This window comes from Echiichthys vipera, assembly GCF_963691815.1.
Source record: "Echiichthys vipera genome assembly, chromosome: 5".
In the NCBI taxonomy this organism is placed as follows: Eukaryota; Metazoa; Chordata; class Actinopteri; order Perciformes; family Trachinidae; genus Echiichthys; species Echiichthys vipera.
The window spans coordinates 30,251,921-30,277,154 of NC_139830.1; the positions used below are offsets into that span (position 1 = coordinate 30,251,921).

General features: G+C 41.8%; 1 protein-coding gene across 1 annotated transcript in view; it reads left to right on the forward strand.

The window, feature by feature from the left end:
- Positions 1–4,722: 4,722 nt before the first annotated feature.
- mtnr1ba (melatonin receptor type 1Ba) overlaps positions 4,723–25,234 on the forward strand; it is a gene marked incomplete at both ends in the record, with an annotated part of 78,626 nt that continues 58,114 nt past the window's right edge. Inside the window, one exon of the mRNA XM_083913345.1 lies at positions 4,723–4,912. Within this exon, the coding sequence (XP_083769471.1) occupies positions 4,723–4,912 (190 nt within the window). The remainder of the gene's footprint in view (positions 4,913–25,234) is intronic.

The following is a 25,234-nucleotide window of genomic DNA, read 5'->3' on the forward strand; positions in this document are numbered from 1 at the left end:
ACAGCCTCACCTGCCTCCCCCTGACTGCACGTCACTGTGTGCCTCCCTCACCTCTGAAATCAAAATTTAGTCCTTGATCATATTTAGTGTTACCTTCAAACCAAGGGAGGACTTCGCAACAGCAAGTTACATCACTACCAAGAAGTCGTAATTCTGTCCAAAAGTCGGCTGTTTGTGATTTTGACAAAGGTGAACCGGAAAAAAAGTTGTATTCAGTCCAGCTGTATGTTGGCGGAGCGCCACCTACTGTACTGTGAGTTACTCTGTCATTTTCCCATTCACTCCCCTTTCATGTACATAAGGGAAACTTCAAAAATCTGATTATCCCCTAAACCAGGGTAAGGCCATTTCCGGGTTATTGATGTGCATGGAGACGCACTGACTGATGCCACGACTCTCCCCAGTTGCTCTGCCTCTTCCAGCAGCCGTACATTTTCACTTGGGGCAAGGAGGAAATTGTGCAGGATGTATTTTGCCACCACAGTTGTGTCCACATTTTTGTGGTGCAGGTTAATCCTGCGATGAAAAATCCTACATATAAAAAGGGCTGCATATTAAAATAAAATACATAGAGAGCTTTCGAAAAAAGTATGGCTTCAGTTTTCCTTTTTCGTCTTTTGGTTAAATCAGTTTGACATCTGAACAGTCTCAACCAAATATAAAATAAACAAAAAGTCATCTTAACAACTGGAGTGCTTTAACACCTCTTTTTCTGTCCCTCTGTATCCCACTCCCTCACTTTCTCTTGTTCAGTGAGAGAACTGAGCTTTAGCTAACACACCATGCTAAATTATTCTTCTCTTATCTCACTCACCTTTCTCCCACTTTCTCCCTCACTCACATTTTTTTCCCACCTGTGTTTCCGTCCTACTGTGCTGTGCTAGTATCGTTGCCTCGACTCGTCCTTGTGATGAGATAACTATGAGTGACAACTTCAAGCGGTATTTTATCCATAAGAAATTGTGAAAATGTCCCATTTCTGAGGAGTTTCTGGCTCAAATTTAAATTTAAAGTCTATATCAGTTAAACTGAAACTACCTCCAGCAGCGTGGTGTCAGTGTTTGCTCCAAGGAAGCTGTAGTAGCCTTTTTTAACCTTTTTGTTTCAATTATGAATTCATTCTAATAATAAGTGCTCTATGTCCTATATTCTGGAGAATCTGTGCCCTCTACAGGTCAAAGGGGCATTAAATAGGAAGGTGACCTGGTGGAGGTGTGGCTGACTGGGAGCACACAGCTTTTTGACCTTGCTGTTTGCCTGCTGCTTGCTACCCGCTGGATTGACTTTGTGCTCAGAGATTTAACAAATATCCAGTCTGCTTTATACCCTACTTACCAGTTAAACTATGTTTTTGTTACAATAAAATACCATCTATTTTTCAACTATACTCCTTGGATACCTTTTTTGATTTTCTACAAACACAAGCGTCAAAAGATTCCCCCAGTCAACATCATTGTGACAAAGAAACAAACTAAGGACAAATAGTCACTACAGAAGCCGTTGGTGAGCTCCAGGTCCTGCAGCCACAGACAGACGCAGCTGATTAGTAAGGCTTCTCACTCAGTTCGTTTACATGCACATCAGTAACCCGAAAATGGCCTTTCCCCTGGTTAAGGGAATAATCGGATTATCCAAGTTCCCCACGTATACATAAAAGGGGGTTGGATGGGAAAACGACTGGAGTAACTCGACCCCCGGTACAGTAGGTGGTATGTTTTTATTTATACAATACAGTATATTTCCGGATACAACTGTATACTATCTACTGTATTTGCGGAGAAGTCTATATATAGTGCACATTTCATTTTTGTAATGACAGATAACCCCAATTTAATTCATTTATAATGTGAGGATAAATGCATGCGATCATCCATTGGTAGACTATATAAACTGTTGTTGCCGTTTTCCATGTGCTGTGGGTTATTGTTTGGACATGCACATGTTACAAAGAATTAAGTAGCTAATCAGCTCAGAATATAACATCTGCCTGATCTTTTTAATCTTAAAACATCTTGACTGTGCAGAAATCACAATGTGTATGTTAAGTTTAAAAAGCGAAAATTGTGAAATAACAAATGTTTTATTTTATCTTTTCTTTTCTTTCTTTTGCCATTTAATACTGTAGGTCCGTGGTTGAACCTTTCTGTCTGCCCTGAGGATGTGAAGCCACAGAACCTTTGATTTGTTCTATTATTGAGTTCTGGTGAACTGTTACAGTGATACTGTAGGCGTGTGAGTGAAGTTAATGAGTGCACGGTGTCTTTATTATCAAATGAAAAACACACCGTGAATGAAAAAAAAGCATTTCATGACGGTTGCTTAGTGGTTAAAGCAGGCGTCCCTGTACAGAGGCTACAACTCCTCTCCTCAGCAGCACAGGTTTGATTCTGACCTGTGGCTCTGTGCTGCCTCTTGTTCTCCCTCCACTTGAAATGTCCAACTGTGAAGTCGGAATTTACGAGTTCCAGGTTCAACTGAAACGCAGCATAAGCCTGTGTCATGATGACATGCTGCTGTATGTTAAACACTGATTCACTAAAGAGGGAAACTTGATGATTTTCAACAGTATTCTTTAGTCAGTGGTCGAGAGGCGTGCTCTGGTTGTCGGCTCTATTCACCTGCAGTGACACACACCCTGTAACACTAGTGCTAACTACTGTAGCTCAGTTAGCAAAGTGCAACTGAATGCTGTATTTCCAAACACAGTGTGGGGGTCAAAGTTCTAAGACTTTAACACTCACAAAACCCAAAAATAAGTCATGGCTATTTTAACATCCACAGTGCCGTGGATACAACTATCCTGATTGACAGGTGGTCATAAAGCATCTGCTTTATGATCTATTTTTACCCCAAATTGGATCATAATCTACTAAATGAATGGAATTATATATTGAAGAAGACTTGAAACTAGAGATTGAGAACCTAAACTATGAATGAAGGTTTAGGCACACACTCAGACCTGGAAGCACGTCTGTCCACTTTTACTATACGTCTATGGTCATAAGACATAACATGTCCACTATGACATTAAGACTCTGTAATGTGTAAGTATACTGTAAAAATCTGGCAGATCATTTGTTAGAGTGCTGTGATTCATTCCAAAAAGTGTTTTCATATAGTTTCTCCCAATGCTCGTCTGCAATCATCTGAGCTGCTCACATGTGCCACCTGGTGTTCACTGCAGCTACTGCAGCCAGTGAAACTAAAACAGGAATGAATCATGTAGTGCTGTCAAAATTAACAATTTAATCTTTGCGTTAAATTTGAAATATTTAACGCATTCATAACACAGCTGTGTTTTGTTTACTACCTATTCCGGCTGACCTATGACGACATGTGCCGCAAAGCCGTTGGCCATTAGCTATCCTCGCTTATGATGGATACGGGGAAGGAAGGAGTTTCAGGCGGAAAGTTTCACTTTAAAAAGTTACACGACGGATCTTTGGAGAAAAATAAAAATTAATCTGCACAGTTTGCAAAGCCGGATTCAATTACCACAGAAGTAAGGCCTCGCCAGTCTAAATTACAGGAGAGTTGTACTCGGCGGATGTCGAAACCTGTAAGTGAGAAAGTAACTAATGCTTTGGCTAACTGGATAGCTAGAAACTGCCGCCCGATAAGGCACCATCATGTCAAGAATACACACTTTGTATGACACTAAGGACATGAGGATGAACATGCTTGAGCGAGCAAAGCGCGTCGCTCTCACAGGGGAACATTGGACTTCTTTACCCAGTGCCAGTCTACAGTAGCTGCACCCAACAACAGACAACCCTGGCAACCAGCAATGCCCAACGCTATTGGCTGCTACAATGGAAACAGAAATATCTATATCTAACTAAACATCTAATATTTATACTATATATACATATATATATAACGCTTTTAATAAAGATTCTACATATTCAACCTTTAAATGTCGTGCCTCCTTTTGTTTAGTTTGAAATGTTGGACACACACTGCTGCTCTCCACCAGGAGTGACGCTCCCTTTACTTCCTTTTCTTTTATTAACGTGCTGGTGTAGAAACCTTGTATGTATGAGAGATATTGCTGTAATGACCTGGAATGTTATCCAACCCTAAAGCCTATGTTTATTATAATAAAAGTGCTGTGCGGAAAATCCCAAATGTTGCCAGAACTTTCACCTACAAACCCTAAGTAATGGCAATTGGTTTAATTTATGACAGATTATTATTAAATTACTTATTTCTTATTTGCCTGTTAAATCACCACGTGAACAAAAGCCATCTAATGTACACTGGTAGGCTGAATCACTACAGCACCGCGGCAACGGAAGGGAAGGAGGCTCACAGAGTTGCCTCCAGTCCCACAGGCATCAGAGAACAGAGGGGGGGGGAGAGAAGTGAGTAGAGGCAGAGCAGAGGGGCGATGAGGAGCATGGGGTCTGATGAGACAGAGCGGGGGGAAGAATAGGTGGAGGAGGAGGTGTGTGGACTCAGGCGGCGCATCTCTGTTCTCAACATCCAGGGTGACTGGTCCATGGGTCTCGGTGGAGCGCGGTCCGCTCCGGGTGGACAGGCAGCGGAGCGGCTGCGGACTCTGGCGCAGGTTCCGCGGCTAGGCGCAGCGATAGGGCAGAGAAACCCCGCGGCCACCGAGGGACTGCACTGACGTATTCGGGCTGTCAGAGTGAAGCGGCATGCCAGCGACCACTCACACCGACCTCGGGGTGTGAGGGAGGGGAGAGAGGGGCTATGGACATGCCGGAGGATGAGTCGCTGTTGAAGAACCGGACGGAACACGGGCCGGAGCCGAGCCAGGGGGCAGCGCGCCCCGCATGGGCAGTGACGGCGCTGGCGAGCGTGCTGATATTCACCACCGTGGTGGATGTCCTGGGAAACCTCCTGGTCATCGTGTCCGTGCTCAGGAACCGCAAACTACGGAATGCCGGTAAGAATCCGAAAGCTATTGTCTGTGTGTGTGTTTGTGTGTGTGTGTGTGTGTGTGTGTGTGTGTGTGTGTGTGTGTGTGTGTGTGTGTGTGTGTGTGTGAATAACAGAGACAGACAGAAGAGAGTGACAGAAGTGACAAGAGAGCTGGGCTTTTAATATTATCGACAACAAATCCGAACGAACCAGTGAAGAATGTCCTGCAGACACAGTCCGCACAGGGGTGCAGATCCGATGTTAGGATTGGGGGGCGACACAAAAGTGTTTTTTTTTTTTTTGCCCTTATGCAGCTCTCACCATGCCGCCATAAATCACAACGTCGTAGTCTCACCATCATTCAGAAAGTGCTGCACATGGAATCACTGACTGTTCTTACCTTTCTTGTTTATTTGTCCTAAACAGCCAACATAGTTCCACTGCTTACTGAACTGTTTTATTAGTAAGTCATCATTTTACTAAACTGATATATTAGTAAATCATCATTTTACTAAACTGTTACATTAGTCAATCATCATTTCAAGGGTCTCAGGTATATAAGGTCTACTTAGCCCCAGTTCTTCCTTTTCTCCCAGTGTATGGTCGGACTTTATGCATGATTCATTGATATTGAGGAATATGAAAATATGAAGCCCTTTTTCTAAAGCCTGCTGATCATCAGCGTCTATATAAGAAACTCCCCGTTCATTAGCGTTGTAGTGGAGGAGAGCAGAGATGGATGTGGGGTCAGAAATATATTTGTCAAACATATTCTGTTTAGATGGGAATCTAAAATGTGAATAGAGTGGAAACTGAAAATACATTTGACTATTTTTGAATAATTTAGGGTATTTTTTTTGGGGGGGGGGGGGGGTAATCTGCACCCACGCAGTGACCACGCACCACATTGTGTCTGATCCCCCAATATATTTGACTGCCTTTATTCAAAAGCGTGATCTTGAGGTATGAGCGCGTTATTTACTGATGTCCCGTTCACATTTGTCATCCTCTCCTTCAAACTCTGCCCTTGTGCTCAAATAGCATCTTCTTGCATTCACATTTATTCTGCTTCTGCTCAAACCGTACGCTTGTTGTAAATATGTTGTTGCTCGCACAGATTTACTGCTCCCAGCCTCAGCTCTCCTGCTCACACCCACTGCTTCTGTGCGCTCTCTAGTTGCGGATTCACGCAGAGTTCTGCTGCGCGCTTGGATATTTTATGTTGATAGAGATAGTTAAAGCGCTCCATTAAACATAGGCCTAATATGTTCATCGGCGGAGAAAGAATGAATGCCTTCACACGCGTGTATGAATTCAGCATAAATGAATGAGTTTAAATGAATGGTCTGCCTCATCCATTACTGTCTCACCAAACTTGTCAGTCAAATCGATCTACTTTCATCCAGTGTGTGTAGGTTCAATGGAGCTTCAGTAGATAGAAGGTTTCACCTGTGTGTGTGTGTGTGTGTGTGTGTGTGTGTGTGTGTGTGTGTGTGTGTGTGTGTGTGTGTGTGTGTGTGTGTGTGTGTTGTGTGTAGCTTTATTAAAAGCTATATTTAATTTTTTTAAAGAATATACACATAGGTCGTTTTGAGGGGTACAGAATGAAAGTATGAAAGTATTGCTTTTCCATGAGATATATATATAGTCTGAATTAATATTTTACATTTTATTTGATGCGTTTGACAATGACTTTCTGTCACATTCTGTTTCCATTGAAGCAGCCAATAACATTGGACATTGCAGGTTGCCAGGGTTGTCTGTTGTTGGGCTCAGCTACTGTAGGCTGGCACCCATCTTTATATTCATTCTCACCACACCACTGCCTGACAGCTGTCTTTGTGCAAACCTCGGTGTCTCCATCTCTCCATCTGCCTTCAGCCTCACTGTCTCTGCTGTGGAAGCTGCTGCTCTGCTCACGACCATCAGGCTACAGAAACAAGAATCATTTGAGTTGAGAGCTAGCTAATGGATTCCACAGCAGTCAAAGAAAGACTTCCAGTTGAAGAGTGGCTTACGTTAAATACTGTTGTCAAATGAATTGATTAGTCCAAATGAGTCGTTATCCTGTATGATTCATCACTGACATGGAGCAGGCTGATCACTTGACACAATCGGCAACGAACCTGGCAACCAGACCGCTGGAATTATTTTTTGTTGTTGCAACTACGATCTTGAGACACTAGATGACGGTGTTCTGCTCATTCTCAATAGGACACACAATTTAAGCCAGGTCCATACTTCAGTCTTGTGGGCAAGACTGACCGGTAGATCGAGAGCTTTGCCTTCCGGCTCAGCTCTCTTTTCGCCACAACGGTGCAGTAGAGCAACTGCAATACCGCCCCCGCTGCTCCGATTCTCCGGCCAAACTCACACTCCAGCATCCCCTCACTCGTGAACAAGATGCCGAGGTACTTGAACTACTTCACTTGGGGTAAGGACTCGTTTCCTACCTGGAGTAAGCAATCCATCGGTTTCCTGCTGAAAGCCATGGCCTCAGATTTAGAGGTGCTGATCCTCATTCCAGCCGCTTCACACTCGACTGCGAACCGATCCAGTGAGTGCTGAAGGTCACTGACCGACGTTGCTATCAGGATCACATCATCTGCAAAAAGCAGAGACGAGATCCTCAGCCCACCGAACTGCAACCCAAGGTGCTTCTGGAAAACCATTCGACACCTCAGGAGTGAGAAACAGGGAACCGTCCAAGCTGTTTACAATAAGGACGGGACACCGGGGACCTCAGCCGATGAGGTAGTCGAGCGGTGGAAGGAGCACTTTGTGTAACTCCTTGATCCGACCAACCCACCCTCTTTTGTAGAGGCAGAGCTGGAGGCTGATGGGGAATCATTGTCAATATCTCTGGCGGAAGTCACTGAGTTAGTCAAACAACTCCACATTGGCAATGCCCCAGGGATTGATGAGATTCGTCCAGAAATGCTGAAAGCTTTGGGTTTGGTGGGGCTTTCTTGGTTGACATGTTTCTTCAACATTGCGTAGAAGTCTGGGACAGTGTCAAGGGAGTGGTGTTTTTATCTGCAAGTTTATAAATGTGAACTGAGGCTGAATGATTGATCAAATTCAAATAATTGCGATTTAAAAAGTCGGTTGTGTGTTGTTGGGGCTATAGTAGCTGGGTCCGTGTGGACTTGGCTTACGGTTTCTGTTTCAAGTCCAGACTGAATGCATACTGATAACTGGAGATTGCCTTTGAGCAAGGCAACAACCCCCCAACTGCTCAGGGTTCCCCCATGCTGCCACTTCTTCATTTATAATGCATTTGTATAGGTCCTGTATGTATGTGAATATACCAAATCCCTTGCAGGAGCAATGAAGTATACCTGACACCTGACACTCACAAGCTTTGATGCTAACAGTGCTAACGTGTCAAAATGGCCAAGGCGGGGTTTAAGTTTATGTATTATATCAGCTCAGGCACTTGTTGGTATCTGTGTCTATCTGTCAGAGGCTCCGTCATGATTTGACTGTTTATCCAGTTTTCAATTCAGTTTGAGGCTATATTTTACCACACACATACACATTTAACTGGATAAAAGATTTTAGTCAACAAATATTTGAAATAGTTTTAAGGAATCTGCAAGTGCACTCACAGATGAGAGGGAGCCACTTTCTTATTCTACTATTGCCTTGCTAGAACTAACCCTGCTGTTAAATATTTTATATTCATTTCTCCACTCACCTCTCCACGGGATTGCACTGGATGCTTTCTGCAAACCCCCAGAATCTCCAATTTAATGCCAAATCCAAGAAGAGGAGCAACTTGTTGGCTCAGTCCAAATGTGTGGACTTCACTACACTTTCAGACTCTCAGACTTTGCAGGTGCGTTCCCAGGAAGGCTGCGAGTACTGAGTGCTGTCCACATCCACACTCCATCCAGTCCACAGGGGGACTTAAGTGGACTGCAGACTTCCAGAGAACCCACTCAGACTTCACTGATCCAATTACCCACAATGGGCCTGATGTAGTTTTTGAAAATTAGGATTATAAAACACAAAACAAACACATGAATATGTAACATAATTACTGTATTAAAATGTTACTTGAATCATTAAGGCCATAAATATTTTTAAAACCCATTTACTCTGAGACTTTAAGTTTGTCTGAAAAAAAATCCTAGAGATAACATTGAATACACATTGTAAGATTTGAATTGTGTGTTTACACTGGGCCGCTGGTATGTTTGGGGAAAGGTTGTTTATTATTTATTGTTTTTTGAAGTAAACCAACAATTTCACTTGTTACTATCGACTTTAAGTTATCAAAATATGTTTTCTCTCTCTCTCCAGATATATAGCTTGTTACATTAACACAAAAACCATGGATCATCACCAAATTTGATTTAACTCCCTTTAAAGCTGTAAACAATGTCTCAGACTACTGAGGTCCGTTTCACGAAGCAGGTTCAACAAACTCTGAGTCTAACCCTGAACTCTAAGTTGATCTACTCTGAGATAGGAGTAGATTTTTTTTTAGACTGAGTTTTCGGTTCCAGAACAGCAGATTTGCGTTAGTTTTATCAACTCGGAGTAGTTTGACCTGGAGTTAAGCGTGTGCACCACAAGTATAAAACGACAGCATCACTGGAGCCCTGATTCGACGAGTCACCATGGCAACGGGGAAGAGGAGGGCTACGCTACTACTGGAATTGGAAATATTAATGCGCTCATACAGTGAGTTTGAGCATGTTTTTTGCCGAAAGTGTAACACCGCTGCAGGAGCAAAAGAGAGGGAGACGGCACGGGAGAACATTGCTGCTCGGGTCAGTGCGTAAGTTTAAATGTAGTCCTTTGGACTCACGATAAAATCACAGGGGGAACTGCTTGAGTGGTAGCCTATTAATTTATTTCATTTAGGTGCATTCCCGTGCGGGAGAAGCGCACTTGGCAGCAGCTTAAGATGAAACATAAAAAAAATATTTAAACAGGTATAACCTCGGCACATCTCATGGTGACACCTCATTTTGAGCATGTTTTACATGGTAAAGTAAATATTACCGTAAGTGACTGTTTTATACGTTGTATAAAAAACTCCCTTTTGCAAAAAAACGCAGCGCAACACACAATATCTGCTGGGATGTGAGAGCATGACTTCGGTTGTTAATGTAAGGACGGATGAGGTTGTTTATGTAAATGATGACTCTGACATGAAACTGTACCGCTCAAAAAGATAATTGCCTGGAAATGCAAGAACATCCATAATCAATAGTTTGATAACCATCTCCCGAGGAATATTTCATTCTCTGCGCAGTATTGCTGCACCTTCATCCACGGGATCATTATCAAAAAGACATGCCATGGTAGTGGAAATAGTCGGCACCTAATATAACTTATAATGACTGATTTTTGCAATGATTTTCTGAAAAAACAGACGGAACTATAGCAGAACTATACTACATCAAAACTCGCCTGCTGACTGAATGAATGAGGAAATCAAATACCGTGTGTGGCTGAAAGAGGGCGGAGACAGAGAGAAACTCAAGGTTTGCTGAGAAAAACCTGGTCCCGACCAGGTTAGGTTCAGAGAGCATGTTACCATGGTAACTGACCGAGAGTGAGTTGAAACAGGCTAGAGTTACCCCTCTCTCTCGGGTTTGAGTTACCTCCCTTTGTGAAACAGAAAACTCAGAGTTTCCCTCATTTCAGGGTTAACAAACTCAGAGTTTTCACTAAACCTGCTTTGTGAAACGGACCCCTGGTTTACATGAATAACTGCAATGAATACAAAGATTAGACAAAGAAATTGTACCTCAATATCAGCAAAACAAACAAAAAAAAGGTCTTTGGCTCACCACAACCCCACCCCTCCATCATCACTCACAACAACAAATCATTAGAGACAGTAGACCTTTTAAAATACACTGGACTTAAAATTGACAACAACCTCACCTTTGATCACCACACATCAGACATCCACAAAAAAAAGAAACCAGAGATTGTCAGCAGTGCGCAAATTAAAATGACTTCATGTTGCCCCCACACCTACTACTGTACACCAGCATTATTCAACCCATTCTACTGTACTGTTCCACATGCGTCTGCAATATTGTCCCTGTAAAATATTGCAATAGACTCACTCAGATAACCAATACTGCCACTAAATAAAAGGTCTACACACCTCAAATCTACAGGAACTAAACAAGGCCATCACATGTATCGGTCATGCAATAACCCTGGAGATTACTCACCCTCTCAACTGCTATTTCTCCCTCCTACCCTCTGGCAGAAGGTATAGTACCATGAGGTGCAACAAAGCCTGTTATAGCAGAAAAATAATTTCCCTAAAGGGACAACTAGTAAACTAAATAACTAAATTGATAGGGGGTCTGTGAGAAGATACGATACATTTTGTATGTGTGTTTGTGTGTGTGTGTGGCGGTTTTGTGGGTTACTATCCGATGGATGAACATAATCTAGAGTCATCCAATCATTTCTTCTGGCGGTCATTTTTGACTCCTGGATTCGTGGACCTTGGCAGTGAGAGGGCACACCGGTTGTTGGATGTTAGACCTCCCACGTCTCAGCTGAATTTGTGGCGAGGTTAAGTCAGGAGCTTCACTCCACTGTGCACAAATTTCACCGTCAGTCCTGCCCCATACTCGCCTCTCACTACTCAAGGTCCCATCTGGGGTGCCAAATTGTTGTGGGAAAATTTTTCAATAAGGGTCAATCAAGAAAGATTAAGAAACAATAAGATCGGCTTCTCTCTTCTTCCTTGCAAAGAAGCTGTCTTCCAGACCTCTGAACAAACGGCTCCCGTCTGCAAGATTGCCCCCAAGGTCAGGTTCTGTAGAGATATTTATATATGGTGAAGCAAAGATAAGTAGATTTCTTTATGACAGCTGTCATGTTAGGATTTGCAACATTTAATAAGGGTATTTGAGTTCATTGGAATAGTCTGTTATTAAGTCTGGATGGATGTTCGCCTCCTGTCCACAGCATGCGCATGTGTGTACACCTGAGATCTACTAAATCAATGATGATGCAAGATGAGAACGCTAAAAGGAGTGATTTGTCAATTAGAAAGCTGACTGTGATACTTTTCAAACCAAGATTATTTTGTTTGATTTATAGACATGGCCTTAAATACGATGGGAATATAAAGAGATTTTATATTTTTCCACAGAATTCTACTGTGGCAGTGTCAGGAAGGAAAAAATTTACACAAAATATGATTTAACAATTACACAAATTAACCTAAAGAGGCTAATAGTAATAATGATAAGAATATGTTTTTGGTAGGCTGTCAAACATTTTTTCAGGGGCGGTCTGGGCTTCTGGATTTATGACCACAGTATTTATAAAATCCTTTCTTTTGACCTAAAACCCACAATACTGATGTGCTGCACAGACCTGATAACATAATAGCTATTTTTTGTGCTTCTACAGTTCCACTAGCAGTGATAAAATGTTAAGAATATTCTGAGGGGGGTGTTGGAGGATAGGGTAATTCAAAATATTTGTAGCAAATTTCACAATATGTCAAATTAGATTTTTGTTTTGCTCTGAATCAGGCACAAAAGGAAATGTCAGGGGGCAAAAAAAGATTTGTTGAGAAATCTGTGCTGGACAAACAGACCTATGTTGCCATTCTTGGGCTGCACCGACTAGTGAGAAGGAGTTTTTGTTCTAGCGCTTTAGATGTTCTTTTTAGAAATGCCAGGTTAGATAGGATGCATGAACAGTCTCTTCCCTCTGTTGCATCCAAATCATCTGTCTGTGAGGGTTTTGTGGCAGATTGATAGAACTGCATACAGAGCCTCTATGGCTGCCTCTCCCTCCAGGTCTTACAGCAGCGGTTAAATAGTCTGATATATCTGCTGCCTCACTTGCTCTGGCATTCCTTGTGAGGGATCCACCATACAGATGGAACAGAAATATAATGCCCTGTATTTCTGTTTACTGTAATTTAACAGAACTCTATGTGATGACTGACAGTGTAACCCTGATAACCTACTCTTATTGGGTAATACTTGCTCTAGGTTCGGGAGGAGCTAAGTAACATAATGACCACTCATGAAAACGTCAGACAAAATCAATTTTAGGCTTCAACATTTACTCTCATAAAGGTGGAAAAGTACTAACACTGAAAATAAAATGTTTCCCTTTTTAACAATTTGAGGTATTCAACAGTGGCCACTGTAATTAGCACAATAATAAACACACAAAACAAAACCTCTGCATACACAGTGCAGTTGAAATCCAATAAAATGTCTCTCTGTTGTGTCCTTTAATGTTCGTGTTCCTTTAAAGGAATTCTCTGTGCAGTCACAAGTTGAAATGTCTTCAGTTCAGAAAGTAAGGTCATGTAGTTAGTCATTTAGTCAACAAAAAGAAAATAGTCAAGTTTGAAGTTGTCTTTGTAAGTCCTACCACACTGGTGAACTTAAAATGGTGGAATAGAGGGTAGGTGATCCTTTTCTCAGGTTAACCCGATATCCGCGTCAACTCCTCTGAACAGAAAGTAATCAGGTCCAAGGTTGGCTCACCATCTCCTTCGTCAAGGAGAATTCTGAATCCAATCCAAATCCTAATCAAGTGGTCCCAGGAACTAACCTAGCCTGTACAAGACAAGGCTATTACTTCTTATGTCATGACATCATCTATGGCCATAATGAATATCATAACTCTCAAAAATACTATTGAAACTCAGTAGTAATTAACTCGTGAATTTATAGCTTTTTTTTTTAAACCATGCATTCTGATTATTTTCTTGAAAAATTGTGAAATACACTTTTTTTTTTTTTTATCTCTGTTTAGGTCATAAACTATTCTAAATGACACCAGATCATATTCATATATCTCAAGTTCACATGCTATCATATTTTTTCAAGCACTGTAGGTTCAATTGTCTCCTTTAACATGCTACATATTACTATTAACACCAACAGTGCACAATGAGATAAGTACACTGCACATGTACAGCATATGACACACTTCAATTTACAGAACTAAATAAAATCCAGCATTAAAGTAAAATCATTTAACTACCACTCAAAATTCTGCCCTCTGATTATCTTCAACTGGCAGAATGCTGCTGTGACTGCAGCATTACTTTTACATAGTAGCAAGAAAACACATACTCTCTGTGACACCACACGTGGAAAAACACACCAGCTAATACTTAGCAACATTAGCCATGCAGCATCAGGTAACACAGGTTACTATAATTAGCCTTAGCCCAACTCCGTGAAACTCACCGAGACAGTACCAGAAGCCGTTAACCTCCGGTACATAAGTTTCCCTTCCGTCTTCAACAAAAAGTGTCAAAAAACATAAAACTATTGTTCAACTCCCTTTTGTAGTTCAACTCATATCTTAAATCAAATCCTTCTGTGTTTTTTTCACTCGGTGTAGAACTATACTTTCTTCCACAGAGGCGAAACTTAGTTTTTACCCATCCAATCAAGAATCTGCATTCCTTGACATAACCAGTGAGTGATTCAATGCGAGGCTGACAGTGATTGACATACTACTCAGTGAAAAGGAATAGCGGAAATACCATTTTTAGAGAGTAAGAATAGAGAAAATAAAATGAATAATAAAATTATCTTAAAATAACACATTCGAATGATATTATCATTTACTGGATTAAAGTATTACATTATTCAAATAAATGTGTTTATTTGCTTTAACCCTTTATTTGTCACTGGGTTACAACAGGTTATCTGTATGCAGATGCAGTATGACAGCCATTGTCATCGCAATGCCACTGGCACGCCCTTTATCATTTCTCATGCAGGGGATAAGAGCCTAAGTACAGATACTGAATAGCAGCACTGATTTTGTATTTGTAAAATCCCTCGACAGCTGATGAACAGCAATTGAAATAACAATTTCACCACTTTTAGCAGCTACTCAGGAGCTTTGTATACATGATCTTATATAACTGAGAAAACCCCATATTCTGATGAAGATCATACAGTATTGGTGAAAGCTCCAGATCAGTTAAATTGATGTTGTGGTGAGATCGTTTAGAGGAGTTAAACAGGTCAGGAACACCTCTGATTATGAATTATCTTCTCACTAAATGTGAGTGTAATGCATGTTAGCCTGTCCAGAACGTTGGTCCAGTGGTGTGTGTGTGTGTGTGTTTTAATTTACATATCTCAAGAACCATTCTTCCAAACTATTTCACACTTGGCAGGTGTATTTCTTGGGGCCCAGGGGAGTGCAGTGTCAAATTGGTGCAGTTTGGCCAGATGGCGGTGCTATGAAAATGAACTTAATTTTTGGCCTGCATTTTTTAATTGTAAGTCTTGTGACGGCCCAGAGCCTGTTACTAGTGTACTGGTGCTCTGCTCTCTTAGCTTTCAGGTACCAGCTGTGCTGATTAGTTAACTGGGAGCACCTGGCCAATCATTCAGCCTATTTAACTCCTCCTTCCAGAGACCAGAGTTCTCTCTTCTCGCCTGTGTTCCCTTCACCAGCATAACGCCTTTGTTTAGGTTTTCCTTTTTTAGCCACTGAAAACATGTACCACGTATTCTCCAATATATTCATACACCCTCGCCTGTGAATGTTGTAATTTATCCAGGTCATCGTTATCCCCAAGTCCGATTGCTTTTGACTGAAATTGCTTTAGTGATTCATACACCCTCATACACCACTGATTTTGACTTACACACCTCATTGTTTACTTGTTTGCACATTTCATTTAATAAATGTTACTTTTTGCGTAAGTTGTGTGCATCTCCCACCTTTGTTATGGCCTTTGAGTCGGTCGTAACAGTCTCAGGAAAAAAAACTGTTCTCGATTCTCTGGGTCCAAATGAATCAATCCATATAAGCCACACCCATTTGTGTTTAGATCTATTTCTGCATTTTTTTAATTGTGTCCAAATCTGTTTTTTCGCTACTCCTACAAAGTTTGGTACAGAACCCCTCTGCACCAAGCCGTTAAAAGTGACTTTGAATTTTTGATGTTCCAATAGGGCTGGGCCATATGGCCAAAATCTTCTGTCAATATAGGTGATTTCATATCTAAATAATTATATACTGTATGTATCACTACATAGTATGTTTTCTGGTAATTCAATGGCAAAAAGCTATTGGATGGATTGCCAGACAGACATTCAGGGTCCTAGTCATCCTAATAATTATGATAATCCCTAAAAGTGCCATTGTCCAGATAAAAATGTAATTCATCCAAAACTTTGCATGCCACTAACATGATGAACGTGTTAACATTACCTGCTAAACGTTTGCATATTAACAAGCATGTTGCCATGAAGATCTTAGCTATTTAGCTCAATGCAGATAGCACAAGGTCAGGCACAAAGCAATGCTATTTTGGCTAACTTGTTGGAGCTTGACCAATGCTAGGTACTGAAGATTAGGATATACTATATAAGCCTCTGCTGCATTTCCCATTCATATAGCTAGCCATTTTACAAAATAAAACAGGTTAGGTTTTACATCCATTTTATAGTTTGCAAAGTCTCATTGATTACAGGATGTAGTGACTTTTCTCAGCTTTTCCTGGTTCCAATAAACATCACTGGTAACTGACTGCAGACTAGAATCTTACATTGCTTGAGTCCATGAGGTGACAAAGAATTAGCAAAAAAGGTTTTGTGGTTTATTTAATTAACAATAAATTAAAGAAAACTGACTTCTAATACTCAAATCAAACAAAGGAGCAGAATGGCACTCAAGCCCTGTAAAGGACTCCAAAAACAAGCATTGCACACACATAATATTAAACATCTACACAGGATATTGATGAAAAGTACAGGCAGCAATGAGAAAAACAACAATATAGCTGATGCACCACAGATACACAGTGAAGCTCTAACAGCCTAACAGGCTCAAACAAAGTGAAATTCTTGAAATAATCAAGAATCCTTGCCATTACTGCTATTACTGCTGCCACAACTGCCATAGTATCTAAAAGTTGTCTTTCATCTACTTAAACTACTCTTGTTTCTTGATTCTACAACTCTCCATATAATGAAATGGACATACTAGTAGTACAGCTGTGGGAACAATAAATCAATTTCATTGTTGCTTCCCACAGGACAATATGTAACTTGATGTGATGTGGAACAATTGGTTAGTACAACAATAGAATAAATTCTGGACTTGGAAGCTCTGTGCAGAGGGACCGACACTAGACAGACAAGAGATACCAGATACAGATAGATCCCTTCTCTGCTTTTTGCCCATTGTTGTTTCCGATAGTTCATCAGTTAGTTCTGATCGATACATCAGTATTCAGGACTTATAGCTTCCAAGTTTGTTTCCAGACAGCTGGGAACAGTTACAGATCCATCCTGAGCTTTGGTTTTGTGGTAACTGGTACAGTCATTATGAGGGCATTTTAGACAAAGGTTAAGAGAAGTGCTGCCTGTGGAGAACACAACCATGGAGAAAACCCGCATTTCGCCATGGAATATCATTTGTTTTCTCTTAGAACGCCTTTTACATGCACAAACAACTATATAACATACCAAAGGACAGGAAAAACAAAAAAAAAAACATAATAGGGCCTCTTTGAAGTCAAAACTTGCCCTTGTAAATACTTATTTCATTTTTTACACATATCACAGCCTTCATCTGAACATTTAAGGTAAATGGAATGACAAGGAAAAGTGAAAGGGAGAGAAAGAAAATTGAGAGAGGAATAAGGGGAATGACAGATAAAGACATCTAACGTTAGCGTTTACCGACCTTCATCACTCTGGTCAGCACTTCCTCCTTCATCGACATTTGTAGGGTTGGCACAGGAGCGTCCACTCAGAATACTGTGTAGTTCATTGGAAAAGGGCCATGTGTCTTTTATGTCAGCTGATTCTTTGTTAAATGGACTTGTACTTATAGAGTGCCTTTCTACTCAAGGCGCTTTCACTTGTCACATTCCCCCATTCATACTGATGGCAGTGGACATCTACATACCATCTAATCTAACCATTCAAACCACATTCACACACCCATGGACACTTTAAGTAGCAGAAACGCCCTAAGAAATGTTAAAAAAAAAAGAAACCTCAACATCTTAACAAAAACTTGTTAAGAGTGCACAATGAAACCACATTATTTAAAACCACTTAAAGGAATTAATGCACTAAGTTTTAAGTCAGTCCGCAGAAAATTCCATGTTAAGGGTGGAAAGAAAAAAAACACACTTTTTTCCTGTTTTGTGTGGACATGTAATAGAGAAAGCATAATGACAGCCTGAGAACGCAGACATATTGGCCTTCACTATTTTGCATAATGAGAGAACATAAATATGAGAGAAGCACACAGAGAATTGCCTTAAATATAAAGGTGTACCGGTGACAGAGCCTACGTGTGGCCAGAGCAGGCCATCCTACCCGAGAGAGTAGAACTCACAGGGGTGAGTGCGAGCTTTACAGTTGGTAATCATCCTTAAAGAAGCATGGTAGGTTGAGTTGACCATATGAATGCACTGTGCAGAGGAATGCATATGCAGTACAATAGATCACCATAGACCAGCACGGAGAAAAAAAGTGGCTGCCACAAGCTGGGTTTTTTTGCATTAAAAGAAAAACACAGCATATTTCTAAAATAAAAATCCAATTTCAACATCAGTTTTTTCACTAAGCAGAGAACATGAGGATGCAGATGAAATTATGCAGATGTGGACTTTTTTTCATAGCAACTAGGCTGTGTACATACAGTGGCTACATCTTCAGTGATGTTCCTGAAATCATCCGGTGTTTTTGGTCATTCAATTTCAGACAACCTTCTCCAGGTGATCCAGCCAGGGCTGATCAGACCCCAGCGTGTGTACAGATGGCTAGCTACCTATCCATGCCTCTCCTCTTTTAAGCCCTTTCTGCTGCATCAGTGGTATTGCGGATGACTCTCCTCTTTCTCTCTCCCTCAATGCCCTAATGACTAAAGGCTCTGGCTAAGGAATGGGCTGTGAATCCCCTGCACCCATTTTTCATTGGCAGTCACCTTGCTCTCCACCCTGACTGTTGGCATTTGCTAACCAGTCCTGCATACTTGGAAAGCTTACTTTCAAAGGCATCTACCAAGTGGTCTTCCCATGGGACTGTCGGCTCCAGCAGCATAGCTTACATTTCGGACTCATGTAACTTGACCTGGTGCAATGTCTGGCTGCAGGTTGGTGACTGCAATATGTTTGAGGAACTTTAGCTGCCGTTCACTGTCCACCAACAGCCAGTCCCTTGCTGAGACTGGCTGTTGGAGCTCTGACAGCGATGGCCTTGAGGACCTGGTCATACCTGCATCGGTACCGCCCCTCTCCAAGTGCCTTTCCGCAGCCGGTTCCACACTTGGAGCATAGTGGGCATGCTAGGGACTGTGCTTTGCCCCATATGTGCAGATTTGATGGGCTTGGCCTTTGCAAGAAATTTTATATGGTGTGGCTTGGCTTTCCAACCTTTCAGGTTCTTGTTTCCGCCACTGTTGCTCTCTCCTCCTATTGAACTAGATGGTGCTTCTGCTTTCTGCTGGTTGGGTTCTTTTAGAGAGTTGAAAAGGCAAGCATGTGTATTTATATAGCACAATTTAACAACTAGGCAATTCAAAGTGTGTTACATGAGACTTTACATTGGAAAGAAACACATATGAACCAACTTTTAAATCGCATAAAGAATGACACTTAAATACATAAAGTGACATTCAAATAAAATAATTAAAAGATCAGGAAATTTCTGAAAAAGAATTGTGAGTTGTCAGTTACAGTAAAGTGTAAGCAGTTATAAATTGTTTTGTTTACTGTTAGGCAGTGGCAAACAGAAAAGTCTTCAGTCTTGATTTAAAAGAACTGAGAGAGCAGACCTGCAGTTTTCTGGAAGTTTGTCCCAGATACAGTATTTGGAGCATAAAAACTGAACGCTTCCTCTGATAGTAGGCTGACTTTGTAATTATTTTAATTTGGCTGTTGAATTTCAGGTCTGAGTCCATGACTACACCTAAGTTTAGCAGCACCAAGATCCTCACAGTGGCATTGGCATGTATTGGTTTTACAGTTAAAAACTGTAAAGGATAAACAAAATAAATATTCTGGATTAGCTGAAGGTTTTGTAAATGTTTTAAAGTTTGAATGACATCTCTAGCTGAAAATCTGTGGAAGGAGATACATTTCACAGTGGAGTATGTTTAAGAGGATTTGAACATTCTTTCCATCAGTTTACATTATAACACAAATATGAAAAAAAGCTCAATATCACAAGTGCTCTTTGTGAGGTAAAGGTTTGAATCGTTAATCTTCCCACTGCTGTTGGAGCAGCAGAGAATTGCACAGGTTCTGCCTGACTTCCTAGACATTTTGTGAAAAGTAATGCTGCATAAAAATTACAGGTGAAAGTAGAAAAGGTACACTTCTAATGACAGCTCCCATTCAATCGTGCGCATACTGGAGGGAGAAGCCACTGCAGCAATTGCGGCTTGTTCACTGCGGGTACTTCACCGTAGTCGTCTATACACACTAATGTAAAAAGCTGAGAAAGGCATTTATCCTTAGGCTCAAACAAGGCTGAATATTTTAAAAAGTTTTAATTGGATTTAGAAGTTGCACCTAGAATGAATGGAAGATGAGGAATGATTTTAAGTTTGAATGGGGTTTCTATGTGAATGTATGAATGAAAGGTTAGCAGTTGAATGTGTGGGAAAATGCAAGGAATTTTGGCAAAGCTCGAGTGAGCTAGAGAGTGAATGAAGAAAGTGAGCAGACAAAGCAGTAAATCAAGGAATCAAACATCATTTTCTGATTGTTTCATGGTGATTACGTTCTAGAGCACTAATTAACACACATCCACACAACCCTGCTGAAAGGTGCTTCTGAGTGAATGTAGAGCTTCATTCTACGTTTGTGTGTGTGCATTGCTAAAACAGCGTGCATTGCTAAAACAGACTGCACATTTATTGGAGCAGAAAAACACTGAAGCGCAAAAAAAACACACAGCGATGTTATAACCTGGGCCCAGTATTTCAAAATTTGTAATCTGGATCAGAATAATCCGGATAATGAAATCCTCCTTTTCTCAGTCATGGATCACGGTGATCCTGCTGACTTTATCTGAGTATTTCAAAACACAGGCAGGGTGGATCACTGTGATCCCTACCTGGCCGGATACGGATTTCCCAATCTCAAGTCTCCGCCTCCGGGATCTGAAACATGGTGGACTACTTCATGAAAGGAGTAGCAGAGAGCCGACTTTCACGTCAAAAGTGTAAGTTAACCGTCGTCTATTGTGTAGCGGTTTTAATACCATACGAACGGCAACCAACACATCATGCAAGCCAACTATTTGATTTGTCACCTTATTAAAAGCAGGCCGTGGCGATCTCTAATTGAGACGCGGCCGTGCTAACGGGAGCTAACGCGGCTCCATTGACTTGTGTGTTAAGCAGCTAGCGGGCTATCATTAGCAGCTATCATTAGCGTCACGTCATTTGCAACACGGCAGATTTACAGTATAAGCAGGCTGCATTGTGTACAGACCTGCTCAGTGCTTAGAAAACACAACGCAACACAGTTTGAGTATTAACTACAAGGTTTGTTCAGAAGGTTCAGAATGCTACAGTAGCCTAATGCTGGTGATGATATCATGTTTTTGTGTAGGCTACATAAACACAATTTGGGATTGTGGATTAAGATACTCATACACCTTCTACCTTCAGAGTCCACTCACAGCCATGGACCAATCAGCTACAACAGGGTGAGTGCTGGAAATCCTTGAAAATGCTTTAATTGTATTGATACATTTAAGACTTTCAAGTAATTGGAGTTTGAATAAAGTGCTTGAAACTGCTTAAATTTGTAATGGCATTACTTTCATGGTATTGGTCAGTGACACAATTAGAAACATTTCTTCATCCTAATTCCTCTCCAACATTGGTGAGAGCTTGTTTTTTTTTGCATTTCACTACACTGTTTTTAAACCTTGGTTTTAGCTTTGCATGTGACCAATAAACTTATCTATCTACCACATCAGGCACGGGGGCCAGAGCCAGCGCCAGAGCGACGGCGACGGAAGAGGCATGCCGGGGATGAGGAAGCCTATGAGAGGCTCCTCAAAATGGAGACCGAAAGGGCAGTCAAACAGACTGAACTGGCCAAACGGCAAATTAAGCTGACGCTGCTTCAGCAAAAAGAGACAGAATTAACAATCAAGCTGTTAGAGAAACAGCTTGACATTTGAAATAGCATGGTCCTTAGTGGTCACATTATTTTTTGTTGGAATAAAACTTTGTTTGGACCCTGCATTCCTTTGTCTTTCTCTGTTTTGGTACATGCAAGTTACAATGTTTGGTGAACTAGAATTTGAGAAATAATTGTAATTTTATTTACAGCAGTTTTACAGTGTGGTCAAAAATTTTACTATGCTTTACATTTTTTGATATTACTTAAATTACTTGTTATAAGTACAACACTAACACTTAAGTGTAACAAACATCTTGAGTAACAATATCTAGGAGAAGTATGCGCTGAGAGTTTGTCAATCCAAGTCAAATCCACCTCTGAGGTGGGATTCAAATGATCCTGAAATTTTGGTATCAAGTTGATCCAGATATCTGACTTAACTTTTGAAATACCCAAATCAGCCTTTTATCTGGATTCAGGGGAGGATTGGATTACCAGAGCTGAAACCCTGATCTTCAGGATCAGGATTCTCCTGATCTGTGTTGAAATACCCAGTTTTCAGATCAGATCTAGATTTAATCCAATCCGACCAGGATAATCCTGTCAGATCACGTTTGAAATACTGGGCCCTGTTAATCGTCAAAAAACACTTGCTTTTCCTTGTGTGTTCGTATGAGATGCTGAGGAGCATCACAAAGCAGCGGTTGTGAATCAGAGATCTGCTAACCCTGCATGCTTGGCTTGGGGTTAAACCCTGAGGTTCTTTGCCGATGCCCACAAACAGGGAACACAGCCAGAGGGCAGGGTCTCAGTTTATACAGACAGCAACACACACTTTGAAGTAATGATTGATAGGGGTTACTTTTAGATACATTGTTTTGCAGGATAATCCTGCATAGTTATTATAGCTTTAAGCATTTTTTGAACAATCAGCAGCTGAAAAACTTTCACTGCAAATCATATTTAGGTCCTATTCTCAGAACTCCCTTTTTCATCATTTTGAAATTTGCAGGCCTGGTACTGATAATGATGAAAGATGCTTTTTCAGTATTCCTTAAACACTTACATAAATGTGTGTACACATTCCATAAATCCCAGTACAGCCAATCTCAGTTTTTATACCAAGACAATGAATAATAAAGGTTATACAGGAAGGCATGCAATGACCCATTAAAGGCCCCCTGTGGTATGGGTGGCCAATCAGCAGAGAGGGGAGTGCGCATTGATATGCCAGCATAGTTCTAAAGAGTCTCAGAAATCCCTCAGCTAATGAAAGAAGTCAATTAGGTAGCAGTAGAGAATGAGAGGAGGGATTATCTTATTTTCACTTTATGATTCTCTCTCTCTGCTTTTATCTACATCTATCGCTCTCACTGCTTCCCCCTTTTTGGGTTTACAGGCAGTGAATTGAAAAACTATTGTACGCTACATAGCTAAAAGTATGTGGACCCCCAAACATTTCATACATATTTTGAGCACGTCATTCCGACAAATTCTTATAGCAATATCCATGCTGATTACTCACATTGAAAACACAAGCTGTCACATTTCATTCAATATTGTCAAGTTTTATTCCATATATTTCCACTGTCATCCCATATAATCAAACTTCCATTCTATATATTCATACTTTCATTCTACAAGTTTCATTAGAAATCTCTCATCTCATCTAATTTTCATCCACTTACCCGGGGTCGGGTCGCGGGGGCAGCAGCTAAAGCAGGGGACCCCAAACTTCCCTTTCCCGGGCCACATTAACCAGCTCTAACTGGGGGATCCCGAGGCGTTCCCAGGCCAGTGTGGAGATATAATCTCTCCACCTGGTCCTGGGTCTTCCCCAAGGCCTCCTCCCAGCTGGACGTGCCTGGAACACCTCCCTAGGGAGGCGCCCAGGGGGCATCCTTACTAGATGCCCGAACCACCTCAACTGGCTCCTTTCAACGCAAAGGAGCAGCGGCTCTGGTCCGAGTTCCTCACGGATGAATGAACTTCTCACCCTATCTCTAAGGGAGACTCCAGCCACCCTCCTGAGAAAACCCATTTTGGCCGCTTGTACCCGCAACCTCGTTCTTTCGGTCATGAAAGATAGGGTACTTGAACTCCTTCAGTTGGGGTAAGGACTCATTCCCTACCTGGAGTAAGCAATCCACCGGTTTCCTGCTGAGAGCCATGGCCTCATATTTAGAGGTGCTGATTCTCATCCCAGCCGTTTCACACTCGGCTGCGAACCGATCCAGTGAGTGCTGAAGGTCACCGACCGACGATGCCATCAGGGCCACATCATCTGCAAAAAGCAGAGACGTGATCCTCAGCCCACTGAACTGCAACCCCTCCCCACCACGACTACGCCTCGATATCCTGTCCATGAAAATCACGAACAGGATTGGTGACAAAGCGCACCCCTGGCGGAGGCCAACCCCCACCGGGAACGAATCCGACTTACTGCCGAGGATCCGGACACAGCTCTCGCTTTGGGTGTACAGAGATTGGATGGCCCACAGAAGTGACCCCCTCACCCCATACTCCCGCAGCACCTCCCACAGTATCTCCCGAGGGACCCTGTCATATACCTTCTCCAGGTCCACAAAACACATGTAGACTGGATGAGCATACTCCCAGGCCCCCTCCAGGATCCTTGCGAGAATGAAGAGCTGGTCTGTTGCTCCACGTCCAGGACGGAATTGTTCCCCTTCAATCTGAGGTTCGACTATAGGACGAACCCTCCTTTCCAGCACCTTGGAGTAGACTTTACCAGGGAGGCTGAGTAGTGTGATACCCCTGTAATTGGCACACACCCTCTGGTCCCCCTTTTTAAAAAGAGGAACCAACACCCCGGTCTGCCACTCCCTTGGCACTGTCCCAGACTTCAATGCAATGTTGAAGAGGCGTGTCAACCAAGAAAGCCCCTCCAAACCCAAAGCTTTCAGCATTTCTGGACGAATCTCATCAACCCCTGGGGCTTTGCCACTGTGGAGTTGTTTGACTACCTCAGTGACTTCCGCCAGGTGTATTGACAATGATTCCCCATCAGTCTCCAGCTCTAACTCTACAAAAGAGGGCGTGTTAGTCGGATTAAGGAGTTCCTCAAAGTGCTCCTTCCACCGCCCAATTACCTCATCGGCTGAGGTCACCAGCGTCCCGTCCTTACTGTAAACAGCTTGGACCGTTCCCCGTTTCCCCCTCCTGAGATGTCGAATGCCACCCGAAAGTCCTTCTCTATGACTTCTCCGAACTCCTCCCACACCC